This window comes from Onychomys torridus, chromosome 4, assembly GCF_903995425.1.
Source record: "Onychomys torridus chromosome 4, mOncTor1.1, whole genome shotgun sequence".
Taxonomy (NCBI): domain Eukaryota; kingdom Metazoa; phylum Chordata; class Mammalia; order Rodentia; family Cricetidae; genus Onychomys; species Onychomys torridus.
In genome coordinates, this window is record NC_050446.1 from 78,125,636 (window position 1) to 78,153,276 (window position 27,641).

Below are 27,641 nucleotides of genomic sequence, written 5' to 3' on the forward strand. Positions count from 1 at the left end.
GAAGTAGGTATCTATGAGTTCAAGGCTGGCCTGGTCTACACAGCAAGTTCCAGGCCAACAGAGCTATAGAATGAGACTGGTAGGACTATACAATGAGGCCCTGACAAGAAAACCAGTCAAGTGCTCCAACCCCAGGGGCCAAGGAAGCCGTTTACCTGAGTGACATTGTCTTCATTGGCACTGTTGAAGCGCTGCACATCTGTGGAGCACTGGGAAGTGTGCTCCAGGGCTGAGTGCAGCTGCTCCGGGGCACTGAAGCTGTTGGGGTAGTAGTTTGGAGCACCACCTTAAAAGAGAAGCAGAGACCTACTTAGGGGATGACAAATGTCTGCAGGGCATCAGTGTGGGAAGGGGCAGGTGCCGGAGGGAATCAAATGCACACACATTAGGTGCAGATGCATACAAACCACATGCTGGGAAACGGTTCCTCACTTCCCAGGTCTGGCTTCAGGCTCCGGGGATGCTGCCCTCTCTAAATGCCCATGTGGGCTGCCTCACTCTAAATCTGAATAAAGAGATCTCAAAGGCTGTGTCAACACTTCAAAGGTTCTTGGCTTATCTACACTAGGAAGAATCTTCAAAGATCTGATGTGGTTGCCATTGAGATCGGTCCAGAGGTCTGACAGTATCTGCCAATCGGATAGAAAGAAGCTCCATCCAAACACTGACTCTCAGTGATGCAGAATGACCTAATTCATGCCTGTTCCCTTTTCTGCAGACCAAACCTGGAGCTCTGAGATGTTCATGGCTGCTGACACGGGTGTCAGTGGGGGCTGGGATTGGAACCTGTACTTCTGCCTTTGGATGACACTCTTCCTCACATGGATTTTAGAACTTTTCTCCTTAGCAGGCTCTAACATTCTCCTCAATTCTCCTTTTATATTCCCCCCTAAAAAGGGTTTTTAAAAAAAGAAGGGTGGTTTTTTTAATCTGTATTTGTAAAATGTTAGCATTCATTTATCTGGATTTATTGAACAAAATTTTGGCAGGTATAATTATACATCCTTTATGATTCTGAAATAAATGATGACGCTTTTCTTTTTCTCACTTGTCACTTGTTAATTTTTATTTACTGTGTGTATGCTTGTACTACAGGACATGTGTGGGGTTCAGAGGACAATTGGTGGGAGTCAACTCTCTCCGTCCACCATGTGGGTCCCAGGGATTGAACTCAGGTCTTCAGGCTAACCCTCTGAGTCATCTCAATGGCCCCTTGTTTTGCTATATTTACTTTCCAAACTGCACACTGCTTTGGCTGATTCGGCAGGAGACTGCCTATCAGAGCCTATATTGACTGTACAGGAACACTGTCTAGGAACATCCAAACACTGACTCTCCATTGTGCAGAATGACCTAACTTCTTACAGGAAGAAGCCTGTGACTGGAATGCTTCAAGGCTCTCTGCCAAGACAGACATCCACTATGGATAATTAGGAGATGCTTCCTATCCCAGGGATCAAGACACCAAGGGTGTGGAGAGTTGGGTGGGGCATTGGCCCTACACCATGGGGGCAATCAGTTATTCACTTTAGAAAGCACCCAGGGGCTGCTGCGTGGGCATGAAAAGCTGAGGGTTCATTAGGCAACCCCCACAGTATTCCTTCACTAAGAATTCGCCCTTTGAGAATTTCTAAATTCTATTTCCAAATACATTCTGACCTTTACTCAAAAGTGGGAGTTGTCTTGGAGGTATTGGCAACTGGGAACAATTAAGTTCTTTCATGAGAAGTTCCAGAGCATGGCCCAAGTGCGCTCTAAAATCAAGCAGAGGACTTCAACATCCACCTCAAAGCAGCTTTCTCGCATGTGGGCCAATGGGATGCAAACATGAAACAGTTAGCTACAAATGAAGCTCAAGACAAACACAGATGTCTGTGCCATGCACAGCTGCAATAACAAAAGGACCACAAAAGATGGGGAGAGAAACCAAGTCTGGAAGAATGGAAAGGCAGGATACAGATGCAGGGGGATATCTATTACTTCAGGCAGGGGCCTCTAGAGTCCCAGGAGAACAGAAACACTACACCCACTCAGTGGAGTTTGGCAGAAAGGGTACAGACTCAGTAAATAGCAGGGAGGCCTGGGAGTAATGATGGGGGCAAGCACAAAATGGCATATAAAAAACAACTAAATGTGTAAAAATAGTCACTGAAAAGAATGGCAAGAAGTACAGAAAAATGCCATCATCGTGGCCTCTGGGTGCTAAGGTTCTTAAGTCAGTTTTTATCATCTATTTTCCAAGTCCCCTTTAAGATACATATATTCTTTTTATTGGAGGTATGCCCTGTAATATATAATACCTTTAATTTTCATATAGATAACTATGGTTCAAATAAACATCACTGGTCAAACTTCCGCAGAGATCTATTTCCACAGCCTATTACTGAAACACGGGCCCCCAGCAGGAAATTAAAAACTAAGTTATCTATTAAACTGGAATATTAAAAGAAAGCACATCAACCAAGCACTCTGCTCGGCTAATCAGAGGCTGTCTGGGCAACAGCATCAGAAAAGGTAATTAAAAGGGAAAAGCCGTGTACTTGACAAATGAACCCCAAAACACTCAAATGCAGGAGAATGTCATCTCAGTTGATGGTTTAAGTAACTTCAGCTTAGGAGAAGAACATGGAAAAGACTCCCCTGGTTTTCTCTACTCCCTTCCTTTCCTTCTAATTTCTAGGCAGACCTGGTCCTCGGGCTTCACCAGAACCAGGAGGAAGCAGGAACTTTGTGCCTTTGCATCTCCAAGGTTTCAGTCCCGGTGTGAGTGACTTGGGGAAACTGTGCATTTTCTAACTTAGGTTGGAGACCCTGCACTACAGCCCTGTGTAAGCTCCTCTTCCCACCCTTCCACTGCGGGACAGACACCAAGGGCAAGCTGAGGAGGGACATCTCAAGAATGCACATAAAGCAGACAGAAACCAGAAGAGGCGGCAGACAGCTCGAAACACTGAGCATCAGACCTGGGTGGCTGGCAGTACCTGTAGAGCATGTTACATACAGCACAGGAATTCTCATGGGGGCTAGCTTGAGGACCACTGGCCAGCATCCCAGCCCATCCATGCCCCATGAACCACCACTGCCTTTACAAGGGAATCAAATCTATCAGGCCTACCCTGATTGTCGTACATGCACATGGGGCCGTCCCGCTGATAGTTGGCCACTCGAGCACGATAGGGACAGTTCACAGGTATCTGGAGATAGTTGGGTCCCAGCCGGTGGCGATGAGTGTCTGGATAGGCAAAAAGGCGGCCCTACAGTAATACACACAGCAGACATTTAGGAACAGTTGCTTATGAAATAGGAAGTGCGCTACAAACATCATTCTAAAAATCAAAGTACATGATTACCGCATAACCCTGCCTAGCTCTGCCCTGCAGAGCCAAGGCTCTTCCCACTAGAAAGTGTGTTCTTCCTGAAGAAACCATCCCTAATCTCCCATGCCATCTGGCCAAGTACTAACTTCACTCTGTCCTACACAATGACGCCTACCCACTCCCCAGGATGAGATAGCGCCTCGGCATGGTATTTAACATTCCACCTCACCAGAATCCTGAATGAATTCTCCATCTCCCTCTACTCCAAGGGAGGAACTGAACCTTTGCTCATAAGACACAGTGCAATTCTAGAAAGCCAGCTGTGTGGAAATTGTTCAAAGAAGCGTATCCCACGCTGCATGGTAAATTAACTATACACACTCTGTATTCTGAGGCTTACTAACAAACATGGAGAGAAAGCTGTGGTTGGAACTACTGGCCCTTTTTCAGCCACAGGTAATGACTCTGAGGTTAACCTGAATACGCAAATTATGCCTTATATTTCCCAAGGCAGGATGAGAAGCATCTTGACATTAGCAAAAGGCTTTAGGATTTGCTCTGCATTGATCTTAACATCTAATCACTGAACTATTCTTATCATGTAAGGTTTTAGTCTATGGCAATTCTTCTTTCACAGCCTTGATCACTACCTGACTCTTAGACATACTTAAAACCATAGAAAGGAGATCATGAGAGGGGATGAAGAGATTTTAAGGGGGAAGGAAAAATAGAGGGGATAATAGACTAAATGCGACATGAAAGCCGGAGGGATTTTTGGGAGGAAGCAGTGTGGGGAGGAAGAGAAGAGGGAGGAGGGCAGAGGAGGAAGACAGGGAGAGTGGAGAGGAAAGGGGGTACATAAAAACAAAGTATAATAACAGCTTTCATAAATATCTTCATGAAAACTCATTAATGTGCATGCTGATTTTAAATTTTAAAACTGATTTAAAATTTTAATATTGAACTACCTTTTTTAAAATGAGCATTAAAAAAATGAAAACTAAACACCAAGCTAAAGAAGGCAAATACAGCACTTATTCTGTCCCAAATCACTCACAGCGCCATGCTTAACGAGGTCCCACTGATTCTGCCAACATGTTTGGCTAAGTTAAGCCTGCTTCCCATCACTCAGCTAACATTTGATAGCTGGTCATGCAGATGGCACTATACCCCAGCCACAGAAAGAAACTGGCTGCCTCCCCTGGCTCCAGAAGCAGGGCCCCAACTCCATCAACAGGCGAGAAGATAGAATGGAGTCATGGGCAGCTTCTGGATGGAGCCTCTAGCACAACACTCTGGCTTCGTCACCTTGGATTTAGCAGGCAACCCTAACCTCATCTATGAGTGGACACACACACAGGCTCAGAGACGGCCATGGGGAACACACACAGACACCGACCTGCATGGGGGCCTTACTCAAGGCTTTGTCCTTTACAACACTGCTCTACCTGACCGAACAGTCATTCCCCGCTCAAGCAACCAGCACAACTGCCCTCCAGATCCCAGCTGTAAATGACCAAGTGTGAGAGCAAAGAAAGGCCACACAGCTGCATGGCCAGACCCTTGGTGCAGTCTCTCTGCTTCCTGCATTACACTAGTCTGGCTGCTTCATGACACGCTGGCTGACCACATTGGATTAAGTTTTAAGATTTACTAACATGACCTTGTTTAAACCTAAACGAAGACACCGTCCATCAACACAGCAAGGGCCACTGCCCCGCTTCAGCGCTCATTCTCTTCAGGGCTAACTGCAGCCCTCTGAACTTGCTCTCTGCCCCGATATTCCCATAAAAGAACCTTCCAAGGGCTTCTCAGATTACGGTCCTTACCCACCCTGGTCAGCAAATGGCTAAAGGAGGCCAACAGTCCTTCCCAAACTGGGCGTCTCCTCCCACGCCCCATAGAACCAGAATGTTCGGCTGAGTAACACCATGCCTGGCCTACACTTGTTTTCTTTTGTTGCACGGAACACACAATTGCCGTGGGTGTCCACCCTGGGCCAAGTCCTCCATTCCAACCTTCAGTGTTCTCTTGGTCGTGTGACTGAGCTGCTATCTGACTCCAGATGTTGCTGCAGTCCCAAAGAACACTGGTAAACTGGAGTCCTGTGACGACCTGAGTCGCCTTTCACTTCTCAATGTTTTCTCAATACCAGGATTATGCAATCTGAGCTCTGTCCATGACTTTTCCCTGCCCAGTGGACCCTGCTAGTCCCTAATCACACAGTTCCTTCCGTTCCCTTCCACCCACCAAGCAGGAAAGGCAGTGGGCAGGGCCATACTTCCTCTATTCTCCAGCGCCAACCAAGCCCCAGATACATCTGCTTACAGCTGTATTCTACTCCAGTTCCCTTTCTGTCCCTAATCTCAGCTCCTCCCTTTACTGTTCAACACTGAGAGGAGTTCTTCTATGTGATAGCTACCCGGCCATGCTTCTCAAAACTGAGTAATCCTTCTGTTTCCCAGAACAGAGAGCTGTACGAATGTCCAGCATTATTTAAAGGCTCCTCTAACACAGACTTGGTAAACCTGTGCACACTCAATTCCTCTCTCATTCAGAACAGAGTAACTGTACAGCTCAAATACTACCAACCCAGGGCACGTCTGTGCCTGTCCGCATGACCTCTACTTCAGAACAGAGTAACTGTACAGCTCAAATACTACCAACCCAGGGCACGTCTGTGCCTGTCCGCATGCCCTCTACTTCAGAACAGAGTAACTGTACAGCTCAAATACTACCAACCCAGGGCACGTCTGTGCCTGTCCACATGCCCTCCACTGTTTTGTGTCATTTGCTGAAAATCAGGCTCCTACTCAGCCTGCAAACTCCATTTCAAACGCCATCTCATTCCTAGAATTTTGTGACTGGCCCCTATCTCACACACTTCAACCTCAGATCCACCACTGCACTCTGCTTTATGCTACAGTTGTCCAGCCTTTCACAGCAACACACCCAGTACAACAGTGCTCAGCTTGTATAATGAAAAAAGTATGAAATATCCCCAGTGTCAAGCAAAGGTAACCCACAGACACACAGAGAATCTCAGCTTGCTCTCCAAGGAACCGGATGCTTGCCTAAATCAGAACTTACGTAAGCAACAACCTTTGACCTCTGTGGTCTGATCAAAGATCTAATCTTTAACCTCTGTTTTGTGTTCAGAATCTAAAAATCACAAAAGATTGGTTTGCACAGCAATTATTCAGCCAATTATTTTCCTTCTGATTCCTGGTCCAAATTAGAATTTTCACTCTTTGAACTCTTGGCAGAGCACCCCAGAAAGTGACTTACAGGGTGCTGAATGCCTGGTGAGATCACATGATTAAACTACTCCACTGTCAATAATCACAAAACCAGGTTAATAAAAATCATCTATGTAGCTGTTTTCACAGATAGAAAATAGTAAGTATCACCCTGGACTAGAAATGGATAAAATTATGTTGTCAGTGATTGTAATTATTTATTAGATTTTATAACATAAGATATAATGGCTGACCTAACCATGTTATTTTTTTTCTAAAATATGGAGACATTTCTATTATATCTTTTTCCCGAGATATAGTGTTCACATCTTCAAATATTAGATACTTTATCATGGGTGTGGCTTATAATTGGTTCAACTATAGAATGGTCACTAAGGACGTTTCATCCCAGTGATCTCAAAGGAATTAAGCACCTCAATTAAAATTCAAGTGATAGCTTTAGCAATTCCTCATATAAAGATCACACCAAGTTATACACTGTGTGCACATGTATGTGTGCACACAAACAGGCACCTGCCTCAGAACATCTCAACTCACTGGCTTACCTGGAGCATTTTGTCAGGGCTCGGCTCAATGCCAGGGGGCATGTTGCTTGGATCAAAAGCCATCTGCTCAACTTCAGCAAAGTAATTAACTGGGTTTCTGTTTAAGACCAGCTTGCCAACTGGTATAAGAGGGTAGTCCTTGTGAGGCCAAACCTGAAAACAATATTGTAGTCATAATTTCCAGATGGTGGATATTAAAGGCATCCATGAAAACACCAACTTTCAATTATAATCAAGCCAGTGAAAATAATTCTTAACCCAAGAGAAACATGATAAGAATGTCAGGTGACTGCATTATCCTATTGTAATAGCAAATGGTAAATATTGACAACTGTGCAATTAGCTTTTTAAAACTTGTCCCCTGCTAATAACACAGGAAGCCTCCAGAGTGACCCCAATGAACTTCCCACATGGGAGTGGAAGTGAGGCACTGGCAGGCAGCCACTCACAGACATGAGGACCCTGGCGAGCTACCGCCTCATAGCCAGCCCACCCCATCACTACAAATGCTTAGCTGTAGTTTATTTATTTTTTATTATTATTATTATTATTATTATTATTATTATTATTAAACAGGAAGAGACTTAGAGAATGAAATAGTTGCTGCTGACTTACCTTGGTAAGATCAAATGGATTAAATGGGAAAGTTTCCGCCTCCTTGAAAGTCATGACCTGGATGTAAAAAGTCCAGGATGGATAGTTGCCTCTGGCGATGGCATTGAAAAGGTCTCGGAGGCCGTAATCCGGATCTTCCTGGGTGAGTCTTGCCGCCTCTCCAACGGGCAAGTTTCTGATGCCCTGGTCGGTCTGCAGAGTGAAAGTGGGAGGCTCAGTGCAAGTTTACGGAAGAGGTAACCAAAGACAATTCCTTTAAATCATACTTCTGTTGTTCAGATCTGACTGTACTTACTTATCCCGATTCTTGTCAATGTCAAGGGGATTTCTTCCACACTTTTCACATTTAAAATCATTCCTTTCTTTCCCTTTATGTATTCTATGTCATTTGTATTTTTATGCTTATGTTGCTTTTTAATCAGAAAAAAATACATTTTTTTTTCTTTTTTTATTTATTATATCTGTGTTTTAATTTTACACATCAGCCATGGGTTCCCCTGTCCTCCTCCCTCCCACCCCCGCCCCCACCTTCCCCCTAACCCCTCCTCTCCATTCCCATCTCCTCTTTAATAATAAAAAACTCTCATCTGTTCAAGTAAGCAAAAGATAATAAAAATTAAAGAATTTTTAAAGGATTTTTAAAAATAATTTTAAATTTATTTTAACTGATGTATTAAAACAACAAAATTATGCTTATTAATGGGGAATATTTATCATTTACTTAAAGCAAAGCACTCAAATCCTTCCAGGTTTTTGAGAGCTTACATAGTGCAGTCGCTCTCCTGTGCAAGAGCACATTAGAACTTGGTCCTCCCCAAATGTGACTCAACACCATCAGCTAGCCTTTCCCATCCCCCAGGCCCTACTGTCCCTGGCCTCTGATGATCAATATTCTAATTTCATCCTCTAATTCTCAAATTCCACCTGTGAGACGACAGAGCATGCCGCATATGTCTGTCTATGCCTGGCTCATTTCACTTAGCGCAGTAGTCTACAGTTCCACTCAAAGTCACAATGACAGGGTCTCTCTCTGTGTCTCTGTCTCTGCCTCTGTCTCTCTCTCTCCGTGTGTGTGTGTGTGTGTGTGTGTGTGTGTGTGTGTGAGTGAGAGAGAGAGAGAGAGAGAGAGAGAGAGAGAGAGAGAGACTTAACAGCAGGCCACTGTATCACATCTTCTTAATCCATTCACTATCTGATGGACACTGCTTCAAAAAACATGAGAGTTGCAGATGCCTCTTGGACATACTGTATCGCAGCATTTGCCTTAGATATACACCATGGAATTCTGGAAATAACCTAATTTCCATTTTAAAACAGCTCAGAAAAATCCCTGAAATTGTGATCAGCATATCCCTCTATCCCTACTATTTTCCTTTTGTTTGTTAAGAAATTACAGAATCAGGGTTCCCCGAACTACCATGAACTTCATTGTTGCCATGCTACACCAGTTCTCTAGGAGCAGGCAAAATCAGCACTCTGCCTTTCCAAACAAACCAATCATATTCAAAAAGGCATTATGTCACTTTCCTCGGTACTCACTCCTATCACTATAGCCCTGGTCAACGAGCTGACCATGTGCCTAATAAGATTCCAGAAGCCACATGTCATGGAAACATTTAGCAAAATCAACTCTGGAAGGGACCAAAGGAGAAGGCAACTTCAGGATTTAAAAATGAAGGCTGCCGTCTGCAGGTCATCCCATGTTCAATGTATCATAACAGTGCAATGCTGGTCTGACTTTAACCAAATTCCTTGGGTTTAAAGAGAGTAAGTACAAATCAGAATAAGCTGTATTTATGAGTAAATGAATGAATGAATCCATATATATCTCAACCTATCACAGGATCCTATAAGCAATCTATTCAGGCCTGTAGACAGCTGTAGGTGCATCCCAATTTTACAATGAAATGAACTTTCAACAATATGTCCAATGTCACAGTATGGGACAGTGAAGATCTAAGTTAAGGCTGACCTAACTCCAGGGCTACTGACTAGGCTCTGTATTCCCCACAGTCACTGAGTCTTGCTCCAAGTGACCTTACACAGCTCCTTTTGACATTTATAAATCCAGGGACCAACTGCTTTCTTAACATTGATCCAAAGATCTAAAGGAAACAGTTTCCCATTTAGTACACCTAAATAGCTTGTTCAAGTAAGTATTAAAATATTACAGAAGAAAGCAGGCCTTTGGGATGTTGTTAAAAAGGGAAGCTATGCTGAGCCTGGTTGTGTGGGCCTGAAAGTCCAGCTACTCAGCTGAGGTAGAAGGATTGCAAGTTCAAGGCTCAGCTGAGCTACCAACTAAGTTCAAGGCTAACCTGGGCAACTTAATGAGATCCTGTCTCAAAATACAAGAGGTGCTGGGGATGTAGTAGTTCAATGGTACGGTACTTGCGCAGCAGCCCTAGGTTCAATTCCAGTACAACACACACAAAAAGGAGAGAGACTTCACTTATCATGAATCCACTTCCTTCTAATTTAGCAGTAGTATTTAGAACAGAAGTTTTTAACCTCCTGAGGTACTCAAATGAAAATCCTGCTAACCCTCTCAAGTTCACTGGCAAATATTGTTCATTGTAATATAAGCCAAGATCATACCAAAGACAGAAACCATGTACTCTAACCTCTAACTAAATGTAAGGAAGAATCCATCAACTGCACATAGTTCTAATTTGAGAGGCCTGAATTTGTCCAGGAATTGGTGGCCAACAAAATATTCACAGTGGGGCTGGAGAGATGGCTCAGAGGTTAAGAGCACTGCTTGCTCTTCCAAAGGTCCTGAGTTCAATTCCCAGCAACCACATGGTGGCTCACAACCATCTACAATGAGATCTGGTGCCCTCTTCTGGCCTGCAGGGATACATGCAGACAGAACATTGTATACTTACTAAAAATATATTCTCAGTGCTAGTCAACTGTATCAATTCTTTGTACCCTAGGGTGGAAGCCAGAGAAAGGTGAGAATTCTCAGTCTCTGCACAGTCCTTTAGGAGAAGTAAAGAGAGTTGGGTAGGAGGAGAAGCCTAGTACCCCTGGCCCAGACAACATGTACCTTGTAATGGAACTTGCAATAGACCGCCTCTCCATTTGCATTAACCAGCTTGAATGTGTGTGATCCATAGCCATTCATGTGCCGGTGTCCATCCGGAATCCCTCTATCACTGAACAAGAAAGAAACCTATGGAACAGAAACGGAAATCCTCCCATTTAAATTGAAGTGTCCCAAGTTTTTACATCCATGCATTTCCAGAAAACTCCTCAGGACATGGAACACATCCACTAACTTCCCATCAGAAGAGTTATTATTTCGCCTACAGAAAACGACAAAAATTGTAAAGCGTGACAAAGCATGAATCACTAATATCATCAAATTCTATGAAGAAACACTAGAGCAAGTTTGGAAACTAGACTCACGCTGACTTTAGCATGGCTTTCCTCTCATCTCCCTAACACACAGCTTTGTTCCCATCAGACTAGACTTTATTCTTAGTCTTCAAATTGTTAACTGATAGTGTTTCCAACCATCTAGCACCATGCCACTGTAAATTCTTTGTGATCAAGAAATTGAAGAAGCACCCCAGAAAGACAGAAGCCACCTCCACTGTAACAACCGGAGCAGCAAGACACATGGCAAGGCCTAACTAACAATGCCATCCCAGGTGACACGGGAGCGGGAAAAAGAGAGCATCCTTACCTGATGGAGGGACTCTGGACGGAGACTCCAGAAGTCCCAGACCATGTCAGGATCCTTCAGGTGAGTCTGAGGGTTTCTCTTCTGGCTATGGATGAAGGATGGAAACTAAACGGCAGCAGGGGTAAAGAGAAAATAAAAATCCCAAAGCTAAGTTCACAAGAATTACAGTGTCTTACATGATATATTATGGCTCCTTTACAGATTATAATTCTGATGAACCCAATTCCAGAAATTTAGATTGCTAAATTTTCAAATAAAATTTGATCAGAAAATACAACCAACTCTTTGGATACTCTAGGATCAAACGCACTCAAAGCTGAAATATCTCTTTAAATACCACAACCACCAAACACATCACACACACATACACACACACACACACACACACACACACACACACACACATACTCACATCACACACACACACATACTCACATCACACACACACACACACACACACACACACTCACACACATACTCACATCACACACACACACATACTCACATCACACACACACACACACACACACACACACACTCACATACACACTCACATCACACACACACACACTCACATCACACACATACACACATACTCACATCACACACACACACACACACACACACACACACACACACACACACACGCTCTATCTGCTTCTTGGACAAAGCCAGTGCTGACTTGACTAGTCCTCCAAGCTCTACAACAGAAGCTAGACCATTTCCACTAGGTCAGTGAATCTTGACCTGTCAAATCTAATGCCAATGATAATTATCATTTGATCTTATAGAGCAGTGGTTCTCAACCTTCCTAATGCTTTGACTCTTTGTAGTGACCCACATCGTAAAATTATTTCATTGTTACTTCATAACTATAATTTTGCTACTGTTATGAATCATAATATAATTATCTAATATGCAGGATATCTGGTATGTGACACCCCCCCTCGGGGGTCACAACCCACAGGTTGAGAACTGCTGTGATAGAGACACACTAAATTCTGAAAAAAAAAAAAATTGAAAAGGGTAACCCAGAAAATCCACATTCTCTTTTTTTCTCCAGGGCTTATCTTCAATGGCCAATCCCTAAAGAGAACTGGAAATCAATACAAATCAACAGCACTTGTAGAGAGCAAAATAGCCCACCACCTACCAATATGGCATCCCTGATGAAGAAAATAGGGGTGTTGTTTCCCACAAGATCCCAGTTACCATCTTCAGTGTAGAATTTCACTGCGAACCCACGAGGGTCACGAACTGTGTCCGCGGAACCTGACTCTCCAGCTGGAAGAGTCAAACGGAAAAAGAATGAACCATAGCCAAGTTGAGTGCAGCCACGAAGCTATAAATCACAGAGAAACTTAGCATCTTCAATCCACTTCCTGGAGTCAAATAAGGTATTTAAATGTCTGCGGTATTTTTACTACAACCTACCTGCTAATTGGGTCTAGAAATCAGACAAAAGATTGAATTGAAAGTGATAAGAGATCATATATACCAACAGCTGACAAGGCTATCCACTTAAACAGGTAATTAAAGTAAGGAAATAATTATGAAGATTAGAGGAATAAGCAGTGAGTTGTCTGGGACTGGAGAGAGGACTCAGCAGTTAAGAGCACTGGCTGCTCTTACCAGACTCGGATTCAATTCCCAGCACCTACACAGCAGCTCCCAACCACCTAACTCCAGTTTCTGCAGATGTGACACCCTCTCCTGGCTTCTGAGGACACCAGGAAGGCACATGGTACACAGATATGCATGCAGGCAAACATCCATACACATTAAAAAAAAATAATGGAAATGTTAAGGAAGAGTGAGTTATGGCGAAGCTAGTATTGAGAAAATTAACCAAGACATGGGTTTTATTATTTATCTCATACAGTTTTGCATGCCAAGGTTTTTTGTTTGTTTGTTTGTTTGTTTGTTTTTAAGCACAGAACCTAACAGAGAAGTCTAACTAATTAGGCACTATGATGTGTTAGGATATATATAATAATGTTAAGTACAAATACTAATTCTGTAACACAATAAGAAAACTTCTTAATCATTCTGGAGTAGATTATCCCATATTGCAAAGTAGATCTACAGATTACTCTATCTATACTATTGTTAAATAAATCACCTATCTATTGTTGGTAAATCACCGATACTATTGTTGCTCTAGACTTAATTCTCAGTAAAGGGAAGTTGTTACAATGGTTATTAAAGAAGGTTTCCACTCCATACTTCCCTTTGAGGCAAACCTTGTAGAAAGTTACCTAAAAATGTCAGAGATTTGCAGTGGTAACCCCTTCACGGTTCAGCAAACAGAACAGTAACTTCCTGTAAGTCTCCTGATATTTTCTCTATAGTAAAACGGGTTAAAACGTACAGAAATACTTGTTTCCTAATTCTTAGTGTGTTTTTCTTAAGATTAAGCTATAAATGTCCCCAAATAAGGTGCAGATTGAAGGAAGCAAAAGAGGCATGCCAAACAGACTGACTTACCGACTGTCGAGAAGCGAACCGCGATGGGAGTCCGCTTTCCAATATGCTCAAACACCTTTGCCTTAGAGTATCTGGTAATGTCGTGAGTGACCTCAAAGTATCCAAAGGCACCTAATGGGAGAGACAGAAACTGAGCACAAGACCGTGCCCAGGAGGACCAGGCCCTCCCCAGGCACCCATGACAAGGAAAACTAACTGAACAGTGTTCCCGGGGTCTGCCAATACTGGGGGGGGGGGGGGGGAATGTTAGCAGCCAAAGGGGGACAAACACAGGATGTTAGGAGCCAAAACAAAGCCCTATTGTCACTCAATGCTGGGATGGGTGCCACACAGCTGGAGCCAAAAGGCAATGATGGGTGCTGGGAGTGTTAGCTGGTCAAGGCCAACCAAAGGTAGAGGCAGGGGCCAGGGAAAGACAGGGAAGGGCTCGTTTCCAGGGAAGGAGACGGGGCAGAAAGGACAAATGGGAAAGCACAGCAAGTGACAGCAGAGAAGATGTAACAATGGGAAGAAACGTCTCTGAAAAAAAAGAGATGAAGGAATTGGGAAGGCTGACCGAGTCCACAGAACAGGCCAAGAAGAAAATTCATGCTGCCCTTTTTTCTTTTCTCCTTTTTTTGTTTTGTTTTTTCAAAACAGGGTTCTCTGTGTAGCCCTAGCTGTCCTAGAACTCGATCTGTAGACCAGGCTGGCCTCAAACTCAAAGATCCACCTGCCTCTGCCTCCCGAGTGCTGGGACTAAAGGTGTGTGCTGCTGCTGCCGCCGCCGCCGCCGCCACCACCATCACCGCCGCCGCCACCACCACCGCCGCTACCACCACCACCACCACCACCACCACCACCACCACCACCACCACCACCTGGCAGCTACTCTTTTTCTTATTGGGCTTTTCTTTTAAACACTATTATCATCTTTTACATCCACTATAAAAAGATCAAAGTTCTACAGAAGTTAGGCAAAAGAAAAGGAAAAAGACCACACAAATTCACCGTTCCCATATAACTATGTTCTATTTTGCAGTTCATTTCAGTATTTATCCCATAAGAGCATATTTTAACCTACAACTGTGGTGTGTGTTACTCTGTGTTTTCATCCCTTTACTGACCTATATAATGGAAAAAATCATGAAAGGTTACTGTTTAGCATGTATGGTGCTGGAGACTGAACCCTAGGTTTGCTAGATAAGCACCCTAGTCCTGAGCTACACCCCAATCCTTGATTTACTGAGACAGGATATTACCGCTTAGGACAGGCTGGCCTTGAACTCAGTATCTCTCTGCCCCTGCTTCCCATGTGCTGACATTACGGGTATGTGCCACATGCCACACCTGGCTGGAAAATTGCTGTTTGTTTGTTGGCTTGGTGTATGTGCACACCATGTAAGCATGCAGGTATGAGTACATCCATATGCATGAGTGTGGAGGGCAAAGGAGAAACTAGATGCCCTTGATTACTGCTTCCCACCTTTATTTTTTGAGAAAGGTCTTGCACTGAACTTGAAGTTCATCTATTTGGCTAGGCTGGCTGGCCAAAGCTTCTGTCCATTACCCTCCTCCCACACAGCCTCCCACCAGCACTGAGGTTACAAGTGCGTTATAGCATGCCAGCATTTTTTTACACATGGATGCTGACGATCTAAACTCAGGTCCTCACAGCTAGACAGGAGGCACTTTACCAACTGAGCTATCTCCCCGGCTCCCAAAAGTTAGTATTTTAAAAACTGGTTTGGGGCTGGACAGATGGATCAGCAGTTAAGAGCACTGGCTGCTCTTCCAGAGGACCCAGGTTCAACATCCAGTATCCATGCAGCAGCTCAGAACTGTCTGTAACTCCAGTTCAGGGAATCCAACGCCTTCTTCTGGGTACACAGGCAAAACACCCATATACTTTAAATGAATAAATATTTTTAAATTGTTTTATGTATAAAATATATATAATCTAACCTAGGCTACTCTTCTATTATTGAAAGTTTTCCTTTCTTCCAAGAGTGGAGATTTGGGGTTTTACTGAAGGAAGGCTATGTCTGATAACTACAAGGTTCCTTCTACTTAAGGTGTCAAGTGCTTTGGGAAATCCTCTGAGCCAGGTTAGGAGTGAGGACAGACAGCTCTCACCTGCTCCTTTTGCGTGTACCACTCTCTCGGGAATTCGCTCTCTGTCAAAATGGGCCATTTCATCCGTGAAAACCACATCCTGAACGAGAAGGGGCCCTCGGGACCCAGCAGTCATGACATTAAGTTTATCTCCTATTGGGTTCCCGCCTCCAGTGGTCAGGACATCGGGTTTCTATGCAAACGTGAAAGGTAAAGAAGAACAGCAGAGTCAGTACAGCTGAACCCTTAACTTACACGGTCATACCTTGCAACGTTTACACCTTCTTCCCATTCTTAAGTCTCCTGTGCGCTAAATGCTGAAATACTACAGTCCGCTCTCGGAAATTCTTGTCACACCTCAACATCAGTTCCTAAAGCACTTGTTATGGGAAGCAGAGGTGACTAATGTCTGCTACCTGGTTCAGCTGCTACTAGAGATAGGCATTGGATGCCACTCCTGAGTCCCCAGATAAGCACCCTCAAAAGGGAATGTTATGTGCTTGATAGCCAATGTCAAAACGAACAGTAAAAAGATGGTCTTCAAAGAATCCATGCCAGCTGGTGCTTCCCTTTGGGCTGGATTCTGTCATACGGTGGAGCTTACAGTCAGTCAGATTCCTTGCTGGGGCCGTTCAGAAGTAGTGCTGTGGACAGACACGTGTTCTCTAAAGCTGTGTATGCTGGCTGTGTGTGCCATCACTTCTCAATTTAAAACAAAGAAACAAACAAACAAAACAAAAGAAATCTGCCTTTTGGCTAAAAATAATTGTTTCTGATACGATGGATTATATTACCAATGTTCTAAAGAAGTCACCGTCTCTGAAACAGGGCAGGGCATTTTACTGTATTAAACAATTACTTGTACTACACACCCTTTCCCGATCTAGTTACATCAGATGTCTCTTGGCTGCCCCTCCTCTGAGTGACCACAGTGTCCAAGGTCCCACCTGACACTGTGCACACCCTTGCTTCATTCTCCCCCAAGGTCACTGTGCTGGTATGAACGAAAATGGCCCCCATCGGGAGTGGTACTACATAGTGAGTTATATATGGAAGAACACTGAGGAAAAGTCACTTTGGAATTTGTAAACCTCATAAACAAGACTCTCATACAAGTGTCCGACCACTTGATCCAATTTCCTAAAGCATTAACAGATTTCCTCACATGGCCTCCTGTACATACACTCTATCTCCAAAAAAAATGGTAGCAAAGACTTGAATAGGCAGCAGTTCAGGAAGAGCCCAGAGGGCAAAGACTGGAAAGGAAGATTGCCAACCGCAGGGGATATTCAGGGGAGCACTGGACAGAAAGCTGATGCAGGATTCATTCGCAATATATGCTCTTAGATGAAAATACCGCCATGGAAGGGGGTCTTGCTCAATGGTCAAGCACTTTTCTCATGTGTGTGAGGCTCCGGGTTGGATCCTGAAAATAATCATAATTCCACCGTCCAATAAAGAGTTGCTAACTACAGTGAGCTGGTGGGATTGGAGACTGGACCACACGAGTTATTTCACCTCAACATCCCAATCATCTCATGAGACAAATGTAAGGAAAATTGGTCTTAACCATTTTCTTTGGAGGAAAATGGTAAATGTCAGGTTCCACACTCACTGCACCAGTGCCCCAAGAACAGACTGAATATGGTCACTCAGTTATAAATATGAGAGATGTTTTGTCAAACAAGGCTTTGCTGTCTTATTTGTAAGTGATGTGAGTAAACAGGTCACAGTAGTTGCTAACATATCTCAAGTATTCACTTTACTACTTCATGGCCAAAACACCGCTACTAGTTTTCAAAAGTTAAAAACCTTTAGAATAATCCTATATAAAGAGCAAACCTTCCAAGTACACAAAATAGTGACTGTAAAGAGGGGTTTTCTCTGTCTTGAAACTAGAACTAAAATTTGTTAACACCATGACTGGCCTGATCTGCTTCAATTATTCGGAGGGCAGGGGACAGAGGGAGATTTGGAGAGAAAGGCTTAAGAATTGAAGGATAACTCATCTATAGGTGAAAAATATCCCTTTTCTTTCTTTCTTTTTTTTTTTTTTTATTAGAAGTGGCAGAGTTGAGGTACTTTAAAAAAGGAAGCTAACAACAAAAATGATAACCATGAATCGGTACTTTCTGACCTATACTTTGCAGTCAGCCCCTGCTTTCTAACCTGGAGAGAACATCTTGGCTAAGATGGAGACTTAGAAAATACGATTCCCTCTGCCCCGTGTCTCCTGCTGACACACCATGACTTAGCAATTCTGCTCCTCCTGCTTGCATGAGACATGAAATCTCATTCACACAAGGAGTTAATTCGGCTACTCCCTCTCTATTCCTCTCCCATCCCTCACGTTGGCAGTGTGTCCTCAACACTCATATTATCAGGGTTAACCACAAAAACATAAATTCTCTTACAGAAATCTCACTGACAGGAAGGGCAGGCTAAGACCCAGACTCTCCCCAGTAACAAGGGGACAGGACAGAGTCAGGACTCTGATGCTCAGGTTCTCCAGTGGTCAGAGATGACTTATTCAACCTGGGTATCCCATAGGAAGAGCCCATGTTATCTGAGCAGCTGGCAACAAAACTCCTTTCAGTTCCATGCAAACTTCTGTGGAGACCTGTAGAATGGTCTCTTTAATGCATTTTGAGAAGAAGAGAGAGCAGTCTTTTAGATGCCCCTAGGTCATGCCTGTGAAATTCTGGATTTGATGGTCGACGATCAACGTTCACAAAGCTCCCAATTCACTTGTCAGCAACATCCGCCCACAAGAAGACTCCCGTTTTCTAAATTGCTTCCACAGTGATCAATACTCTGGTCCTGGTTCCAGAGAAGGACCCATCCAACTTGGCACTGGACATCTGGTTCTTGAGAGAGGAGACACCAGAACACTGACAGTTCCAACATTTCCATTTACCACTCCAGTGAAAGTAAAAGAAATGACATTTTTAATGTCATAATAATAACATTAATACAGTCTGAAAAGAGATTGAGCCTACTAACCCATCGTCACATTACAAGAAAGATGGATAGATTCCCAGGAACTATGGCGTGTGTGTTTTAGACAACACAATGTGGCTTCCTAGACACAGAGGTAGACCACACTCCTCCGCTTCCCTTATTCTTAGCCTATAACAGAGTTCTAACTAAGGCAATTAGAATGGAAGAGAACCTGATCCCTAAACTTCCCAAATACCCTTCTCCACACACTTAATCTTTCTATGGCTAAACAGTGTACTTGGGCTGGGGGGTTGTGGGGGGGGGGGTTGCTGCTATTGTTTTTTAAAAAAATACTTATTTATATTTGTATGAACTGTTTGTGCACTATGTGGGTACAGTGCCCATGGAGACCAGAGAGTGTCAGGTCCCCTGGTACTGGAGTAACAGACCATTATGAGCCACATGTGGGTGCTGGGAACCCAGGTCCTGAGCCAGGAAAAGCAAGTGCTCTTAGGTACTGGGCCATCTCTCCAGCCCCCTGCTTCAAGTACTTAGAACCATGTGCTAATCTGTGGGAAGCCTCCTGCAGCTGAGGCCCTCAATAACCAGGAGGGACTTTTCAACCCCAACCACTCAACTCAATTCTTTTCAACCCCAAACCACTCTGAACCATCATACAAGAAAGCAAGAAACTTCTCATGTGTTTATGCCGTTGTGTATGTTGGATGCCATTATTATGGCACTTGGCCCACACAAGACTGAACTTAAAATGAGGGCCATGAAATCTATGGTGAAAGGTCAAAACCACAAATTTTAAAAGGACAAAAGAGATACCAACAGATTACACAGGAGTTTATGCCCATGATCAGCAGACATCTAAAAGGATGCTCAGCATCTCTAGTCCATCAGAGCAAAGCAAATTAAAACCATAGGAGCAATGACTAAATAAAAGTCTGAGAACAACAAAAGCTGGCAGGAAGTAAGGCAACCAGAACTCCCATGTTGTTGGGAGGCAACCACTTTGGAAGAGGACTGGGCAGTTTGCTCCTAAAACAGCCAGTGGCCCTATAGCCCAGTATATCTACTCTAAGTAGTTTGGGGTTTTGCCTTACTTATTAGAATAGGATTCTTGTCATATAACTCAGGATGGCTTCAAACTGGTGATCCACCTGCCTCTACTTCATTAGTACTGGGATCACAGGTATATGCCAGCACATCTAACTAGGTATTTTCTAGGAAAAATCAAAGTGTGGGTGCATAAAATGACTGGTATAAGGAGTTTCATATCAACTTTATTCGTAATAATCCAAACCTGGAAACAACCCAGGTGCCCAGCAATAGTATAAACAGTGGTCTGGTTACATGACAAAGCATGACATGGTGTGTAAAGTTCTAACTGCTGATACACAACATGAGTGATTGGAAAGCATTTTTTGCTACACAAACAGACAAAAAAAAGAGCCTTCTACAAAAATCCATAAATCAATAGTTTAAATCGTTCAGAACAATTATTTCCTAGGGCAGGCAGGGTGAGGGTAACCTTGTATATAGTTTTTCAAGGACAGCCCCTTTATTTACTTGTTTTTATTTTTAATCTTTTGTTGTGTGTGAATACAGGTGTGCATTCACGGACGCTGTGGAAGTCAGAGGACAACCTCTGGTGTCACTGTCCACCTTCCACTTGTTTAAGTTGTTTCCTACTGTCTACGCCAGGTTGGCTGGCCTGTGTTCTCCTGTCTCTGTCCCCCAGGTCCACATAGGAATGCTGGGACTACAAGGGACACGTTGCCATCAAGGTTCATATGCGTTCTGGGGACTCAAACCCATCCCCTCCCACTTGCACAGAGAGTACTTTACCCAGTGAGGCATCTCCTCAGTCCAGCCTTGGTATCTTAACAGGGGCTCAGGATGCAGTGGTACATGTATACATTAAACTTTGCTGAACAGAACACATATATGTACATGTTTCACATAAATCTACATGCATGCAAATATCACTGTAAAACTGCACCTGCACACCATACTCTCCATTCACATGCCTGCAGTGTTGAGGTATAAAGTATACTGATGATGAGAGACACTTCAGAAAAATCACTAATTTCATAGATAAATGGAGGGGTAGGGAGATGGATAATCTTATACAAAAGGTAATTGTATAATCCAGAAGCTGGGCAGTCAGGTATGTCCTGCAGTTCTTTCCAGCTTTTCTGAATTCTCAACTCTTTTCATAATCAAGTACTTATCCAGGCTATACAGAATGTGCTAATTTCCTTCCAGAAAGTAGAGGGGCTCCCCACTAGAAATAAACATGTATTCAGAGTAGCACAAATTGAGGAAGAAAACATCAATACAGGCAACACGCCCATAGCAAGGAAATGTCATGGAAAGGGGAGAGGGCAGCATTTCAAGTGAGCCTCTCAGTTTTATCTTGTGTTTGTTGACCAGCTGTGTTTCACCAGAGAAGTCAACAGCTAAGGCTTAATGATTGCCCCAAATAAGTCACAGGCAAACTGGTCTCAGAGTAAACAGGATGCTTTAAGAACAAGTGTATTTTACTTTCTAAAACTCTTACCTCACTGATCAAGTGTTTCTGAGTTTACCAAGTAGTCATGACAGCATGAACCAGGCTCTGGCAGCGACTGGGTACCCAGCAGACCCTGGCTCTAAGTAGCTCCGTTCAAATCTTCAATCTGCCACTAACTAGTGTGCGTCCTTGATTATGACTATCTCTCGGGTTCACTTGAAGAACTCAGGAAAAAACTGAACGGAACTTGTGGTAAATAACGAATGGGGATGAGACCAAGAGCTTAGAGAAGCACATCAGTGTTTTCCCAAATTTAGTCCAGGAGCCGCTGGCATTGGTGCCCCAGTTCACCAACAAGGGCGTGGTTTTGAGAAAGAGCAAGGGGGAAAGGCTCCCCCAGCCCCACCCCCACCATAGTAACGGGAAGCCATGGAACCATGCAGGATCATCTGCCTCGACCTCTCAAAGATGCCCAGGCCGGGAATGTCCCTACCCAAGTCTACTGAAATCCCTGTTATCTGTGAAGACACTGTAACAGTGTCTTCTGCCTTACAACCAACTGCAGCACTCATCCCACACTCCACAGCTCGTCTGCAATCGAAACTACACGGTAATCATCTGTTTACATACCTTGTTTCTCAGTCTTGACTCTAAACTCCAGGGTGTGGTCTTACTACACGAGAATTTGTACATCTTGCCCAGCATTGTGGTGCTTAACTGGCACATTACAGGCACTCAAAGTGAATCAAAGCAATGATTGCCGCCTAATGTTCTAAAATACCAAGTCTGATGCTCCTAAGAGCCAGTGAAACAATGGATGTAAAAATTCTCTTTACTTAATCGTTGAGTGTTGCGGCTGCTGCCTGTCACGGTGAATGCTGCTGGGGGCACAGGCCAATGTGTGCAGTTGTAAGATTTCACAAACATAAGGCCAGAGTCGACTCCCACTTCCTGGTTCACAGCTACAGCTCTCCAAGTCTCCCTCAAGCTATGACCTCTGTCCCAGCTGGAACAACTGCCAAACTCTCGGAGCCAACCGGTTACCCGGTCCTTGCTGCCAGGGACAGTCAGTCCTGCAGGCAGGCAGGCCCAATCCCCTGCACCACATAGTCCGTGAGACAGACAGCAGCCACTCGCTTGCGGCCAGTGATGCAGCCCCGGCGCAGGCCACCCAGGGGGAGCCCGCGCCGTTACTCGCCGCCGCCCACGCTCTCACGGGCTCTGGGGAACATGAGGTACCTGCATGGACCGCTGTTCCTTCCACTGCTTCATCTGGTCGCTGGCTGGGTCCCGGCTGTCCGCCATGGTGTAGGATTGCCGAGCTGCAGAGCGTGGTAGACAGGACCGCTGGGCGCGCTCGAAGTCCCACCCGGGTAAGCAATCGCGTCGGCCAGGCCCGCTGGAGAGGTGACTTCAGGCTCCGCCAATCAACACCAACACCACCCCACCCCTCGGGATGGCCGCCTCCTGATTGGCCGCTAGTACTCTAGCAGGGACAAGGATTGGAAGGAAGGTGGGGCGAGAAGCCGGGGACTCCTGGAGGTGGACCCTGGCATGGAAAGAGGGGAGGGGACCAAAGGACAAGGCTAGTGCTCTCTGATCTCTGAGAGTCAACAAGTCCAGGGTCCAATTCCTCTGTGCAAAATTTTCTTACCGGTATAAGCTTTGCTTGCTACTAATGGGTGGGTGGTTCCTTTTCTTCCTTCTCTTACTCACGGAGTATCACTTACCAAGCTGTATACCAATAATTTACTATAAAAGCACTCAGAAATGGTTTAACCTTTCGACAGATTGGTGCGGATCTCCTCCGTGAGAGGAAAACGACTGACTTTTGAGATGGACCCACTGTGTCAAAGCGGCCTCTACCGACTGCAGTGACAGGCTCTTCTATTTTCTCCACTAACAAGGAAGAATTGTGAAAAGCATTAGGGGGAGGGGCATCTATGTTGGGTCGGAGGACATAGCTCAGAAGGTAGAGTGCTTGTCTAGCATGCACAAGGCCCTGGGTTTAGTCCCCAGAATCATGTAAGCTGCGCCGTGGTGCAGGCCTGTACTCCCAGCACTCGGGAGGTGGAAGTGTAGGATCAGAAGTTCAAGGTCATCTTCGGCTACATAAAGCGTTTTCGGCCAGACTTGGATATGAAACCCTGTTTCCAAAAAAACACTTTTTTTCTAAGCTAGAAAACAAAACATTTACTAATATGTGTAAATATTTAGTGAGCTTATGGCCTATTTTTTTTTATTTCAATCAATAGATTATTTTCTCTCAGCTGCTAGGATTTATCGTTAAACATCTTGATACACATGTGCAGATGCCATCATTTTCAAATTAAACCTTCTCAGCTTTCACCTTAATTATGGATCGTGGACATGTGGTTGAGGAAATTTCAAATCTTGTTCTTGATTTTATGAAGATGTGATAACAGAAATCTCAGTGATAAAAGTTTTGCACTCCCTTGGGAAAACAGTCACAAATTCATCTTATCTACTGTATTGTTCCTATATGGTACTTAACACAACTGTAAAAATGCCATTCACTGTGCAGTTTGTTTGATGTCTTTTGCTGTATCTACATTCACACTGTCCCTAGAATGTGAAGCCCATGAAGGCAGCGACTATCACATCCAAAATTCCATGGGGCCAACAACATAGTTCAGTGGGAAAGTCACTCACTGCCCAGCCTAGCACCCAAAGTTCAGTCCCCAAGACCCACAAGGTAGAAGAAAACCAACTGTGAAATGTCTTCTGACCCAACACACACACACACACACACACACACACACACACACACACACACACACACATTCATGCACAGGGCTGGGGTTATAGCTCAGTGGTAGAGTATTCACCTTGCATATGTGAAAACCAACCACAAAAATAAAAAACAATAAAAGTAAGAAAATAGGGAGCTGGAGCTGGCAAGATAGATCAGTGGGTAAAGGAGCTCACTGCCAATCCTGCCCACCTGAACTTGATACCCAGGCCCTACATGATAGAAGGCCTGACTCCCAAAAGTTGTCTCTGGCTACTGCACTTGTATACATACACACACGCAGAGAGAGAGAGAGACAGACAGAGACAGAGAGAGACTGAGAAAGAGTGTGTATTAATTAATTAAATGTAACACAAATTTTAAATTAGAACTCCTTAAGTGCTTACTGTGTGTCCGGGACTGTTTGACTGTTCAGTTTTTTGATATATTTGCTTAGTTGACCCAACAACACTGTAAGTTATATACTAATATTGTCCTTATTATATGGCCTGAGAAGCTGAGGTATAAGGAGGTTAAATAAACAACTTGCCCAAAGTCAATTACTGACAGACACAATCAAAATTCCGGTCTTGTCCACTCATCTCCAGAGCCGGTGGCTCGTGAGGTTAACTCAGTGTTGAGTTAAGAAGCAATGTCAACCTTTTCTCTGTAGCTAGAACACACCTGGACAAAATAAATAAAAGCCCCAGTCACGTGTTCACCTTCATTCTTAGCACAGACATGTCTTGTTTGCTTTGGGGTTCTTTCTTTCTCCCTTTTTTCCTCTCTCTTTTCTCTCTGTTACTATTGTCTTAGATTCCTAAGGGGTTATTTCCAGAGACAAAAAGAATGGATAGACAAGGTAGGCACTAGTCTTGTCTTGTCTTGCATTAAAATAAGGTGTGTGCTTCCAACAGTAGCAATGAATTTATACTGGCTACATAAGCAGAATTCCTAACCATCATTTTTAGGATTACAATTTAATCATAGTTTGGTGGAGACACTCCTGGAAATTTCTGCTAGCTTCAAGTACTTGAAAGCTGATCCTTTCTGATTCCTCAAGGTGATTCCAAGCACCAAATCCAACAGACCTACTTATTCTCCTTTTATTCATATAAACACAAGTATTTTGTTGGCATGTAATAAAGTTGCTGTTTAGGAAATGCTGTTCTCTGATTGCTCAGAGCTCAATGAAGTAGATACACTGGTGCAAACCACAGTGTTGTTAATCCTGGAATAAGGACATCTAAAGCCCTGCCTAAACATCTAGAGATGAGCTTGGACACTCAATTAGGGATCTCTGTGGGTAAAATCTCTCTCCCCAAGTGGAGAGGAAGGGAGAGGACACATGTCCTGGATGATGGAGTGGTAAGTCCCAGGGACAGTCACACCAACCAGAGTAGTGATTTACTTAGGTCTTGAGTCCACCCACTCTCTAAGAAACAGTCTTCTACACATTTCGATTTAATTCTCTTCACTGTGGCTTTAAGAGGTAAACACGGGAAAGTGGAGAAGAGGAGGAGGAAGCACAGTAAAAAGGAGAGCTGTTCCGTTTTATAGTGAGCCTTGGCTGTACAGGGAGGGCACAGATGCCTCCACTCCTCCCCAAGCCCACCCTCAGTCCACCATGGATCTTGCCTGAGCAGCAAGAGAAGACGACAGAATTCTAATTCTAAAGAAACTTCTTTTCTATATGGCCGTGGCATGTAGCCCCAGCTGTTCAGCCCAGCCTCCCTGCTTTAGCACTGCTGAATGAGACAGCCCAGGCTTACCTTGGTGTCTGCTTACAGCCATAGATCGGGAAAGAGCAAAAAATCCATGTGCCTTTACTCTCCATTCCTCCTGCACCATGCGTGCTACTAGCCTAGTGCTGGAGAAAGGGGAAACACAGAAACCAGAAGGGGCTTGTTTCTACTTTTGCTGCTTTTTTAAAAACACGGAATGCATACATATAAGGCTTGGAAACCGCAGGCTACTACACCTAACAATCTTTCACAGATGGCATTAAATGTCCTTTTTACCAATGTTTTATCTCTTACTTATACATGAGGGTAAGAGAGAGGGGCTTAAAATGAATAGTGTGGAATATGTAACTGTGTTGTGCTTCTCTCAATTTTTATTTATTTATTTACTTACTTGTTTTTGAGACAAGTTCTCATGAATTCTGAGCTGGCCTCCAACTCTCTATGTAGTTGAAGATGACATTGAACCCTGACCTTCATTCTTCCCATCTTAGGTTACTTTCTATTGCTGTGATAAAATGCCATGACCAAAAGCAACTTACGGTAGAAATCACTTATTTTGACTTATGGTTCCAGAGGGGTAAGCGTCCATAATGCACGGGGTTAGGGGGGGCACTAACAGGCACCAGGCATTTTGTGACAGGCGCAGAAAGCTGAGAGGTCACATGGGAAGCTGAGAGAGGGGTTGAAAGTAGGACCAGGCAGCAGGCAGCGCACTCTGAGCCCACTCCCAGTGACACACTTCCTCCAGCGAGGCCAAACCTCCTGAGCCTCCCCAAGCAGCAGCCCCTGCTGGGGACTGAGTACCCAAATACATGAGCCTGTAAGGGCAGTTGTTAGTCAAACCACCACATTCCACCTCTCCAGTCCTGGGGATTACAGGTGTATGTGAGATGTTTGGTGTATGTGGTGCTGGGTGGCTTTGTACACAGTAGACAAGCATTCTGCCAACTGATCCATGTCCTGCTTTTCTCATTTAGCATTCCAGGATAAAGTATTCCCAACCTATTTCTATACCCAGCCCCTTTCCCAATAGTTGAGCGATTTGCAAAGCCAGTTTCTTTGTTGACTCACTCCCTTACTCTGAACATTGGTTTTTTTTCTACTATAATAGTGTGGTTACTGCCCTTCTCTTTATCTACAGACTGCAGAAGTCACCATTAGTTCAAATTATGTTAGCAGGTTAAGGCTCCTGTGACATTTTATCTGATGTTCTCTGTAACCTTGAGCCAGCTTTCACTCACTGGCTCTTGGAGGGTGGTTTAGTAATAAGATTTAGAAGGTGAGTGGGTGTATTCTAGATATTTCTGAGTTACACATCTTATTAGATACTTCAGAATCTAGCCAGGTGTGGCACATGACTGCAGTCCTATCACTAAGGAGGTAGAAGAAGGAAGATCTGAAGCTCAAAGCTACATAAGTTCCAGGTCAGCCTGGACTACTTGAGACCCTATTAGAAAAAAAAAAAAAAAAAGCTGGAATCTAATACAGCTATATATTTTATTGGATCCTTCAGAACTGAGATGAGCCTCTCAGATTACGTTCAGCCACCACCATAACCATACAGAATCCACACACCCTGCCTGCTGCTATGCTCTGGGCTTTTCTTGGTGAGTACAGACAGCCGGTTCATCTATACAGCACTGACAGACAGAGTGGGCACACAGCAAG

The 27,641-nt window shown here is 44.0% G+C and overlaps 1 protein-coding gene across 1 annotated transcript in view; it reads right to left on the reverse strand.

The window, feature by feature from the left end:
- Cat (catalase) overlaps window positions 1-22,896 on the reverse strand; it is a 29,240-nt gene extending 6,344 nt beyond the window's left edge. Inside the window, exons 1-10 of the mRNA XM_036186114.1 lie at window positions 22,716-22,896; window positions 16,034-16,205; window positions 13,919-14,029; window positions 12,585-12,715; window positions 11,432-11,536; window positions 10,790-10,915; window positions 7,738-7,929; window positions 7,123-7,275; window positions 3,116-3,254; window positions 156-286 (exon numbers count right to left, since the gene is read on the reverse strand). Coding sequence (XP_036042007.1) covers window positions 156-286; window positions 3,116-3,254; window positions 7,123-7,275; window positions 7,738-7,929; window positions 10,790-10,915; window positions 11,432-11,536; window positions 12,585-12,715; window positions 13,919-14,029; window positions 16,034-16,205; window positions 22,716-22,781 — 1,326 coding nt within the window. The 5' untranslated portion in view covers window positions 22,782-22,896. The remainder of the gene's footprint in view (window positions 1-155; window positions 287-3,115; window positions 3,255-7,122; window positions 7,276-7,737; window positions 7,930-10,789; window positions 10,916-11,431; window positions 11,537-12,584; window positions 12,716-13,918; window positions 14,030-16,033; window positions 16,206-22,715) is intronic.
- Window positions 22,897-27,641: the final 4,745 nt, after the last annotated feature.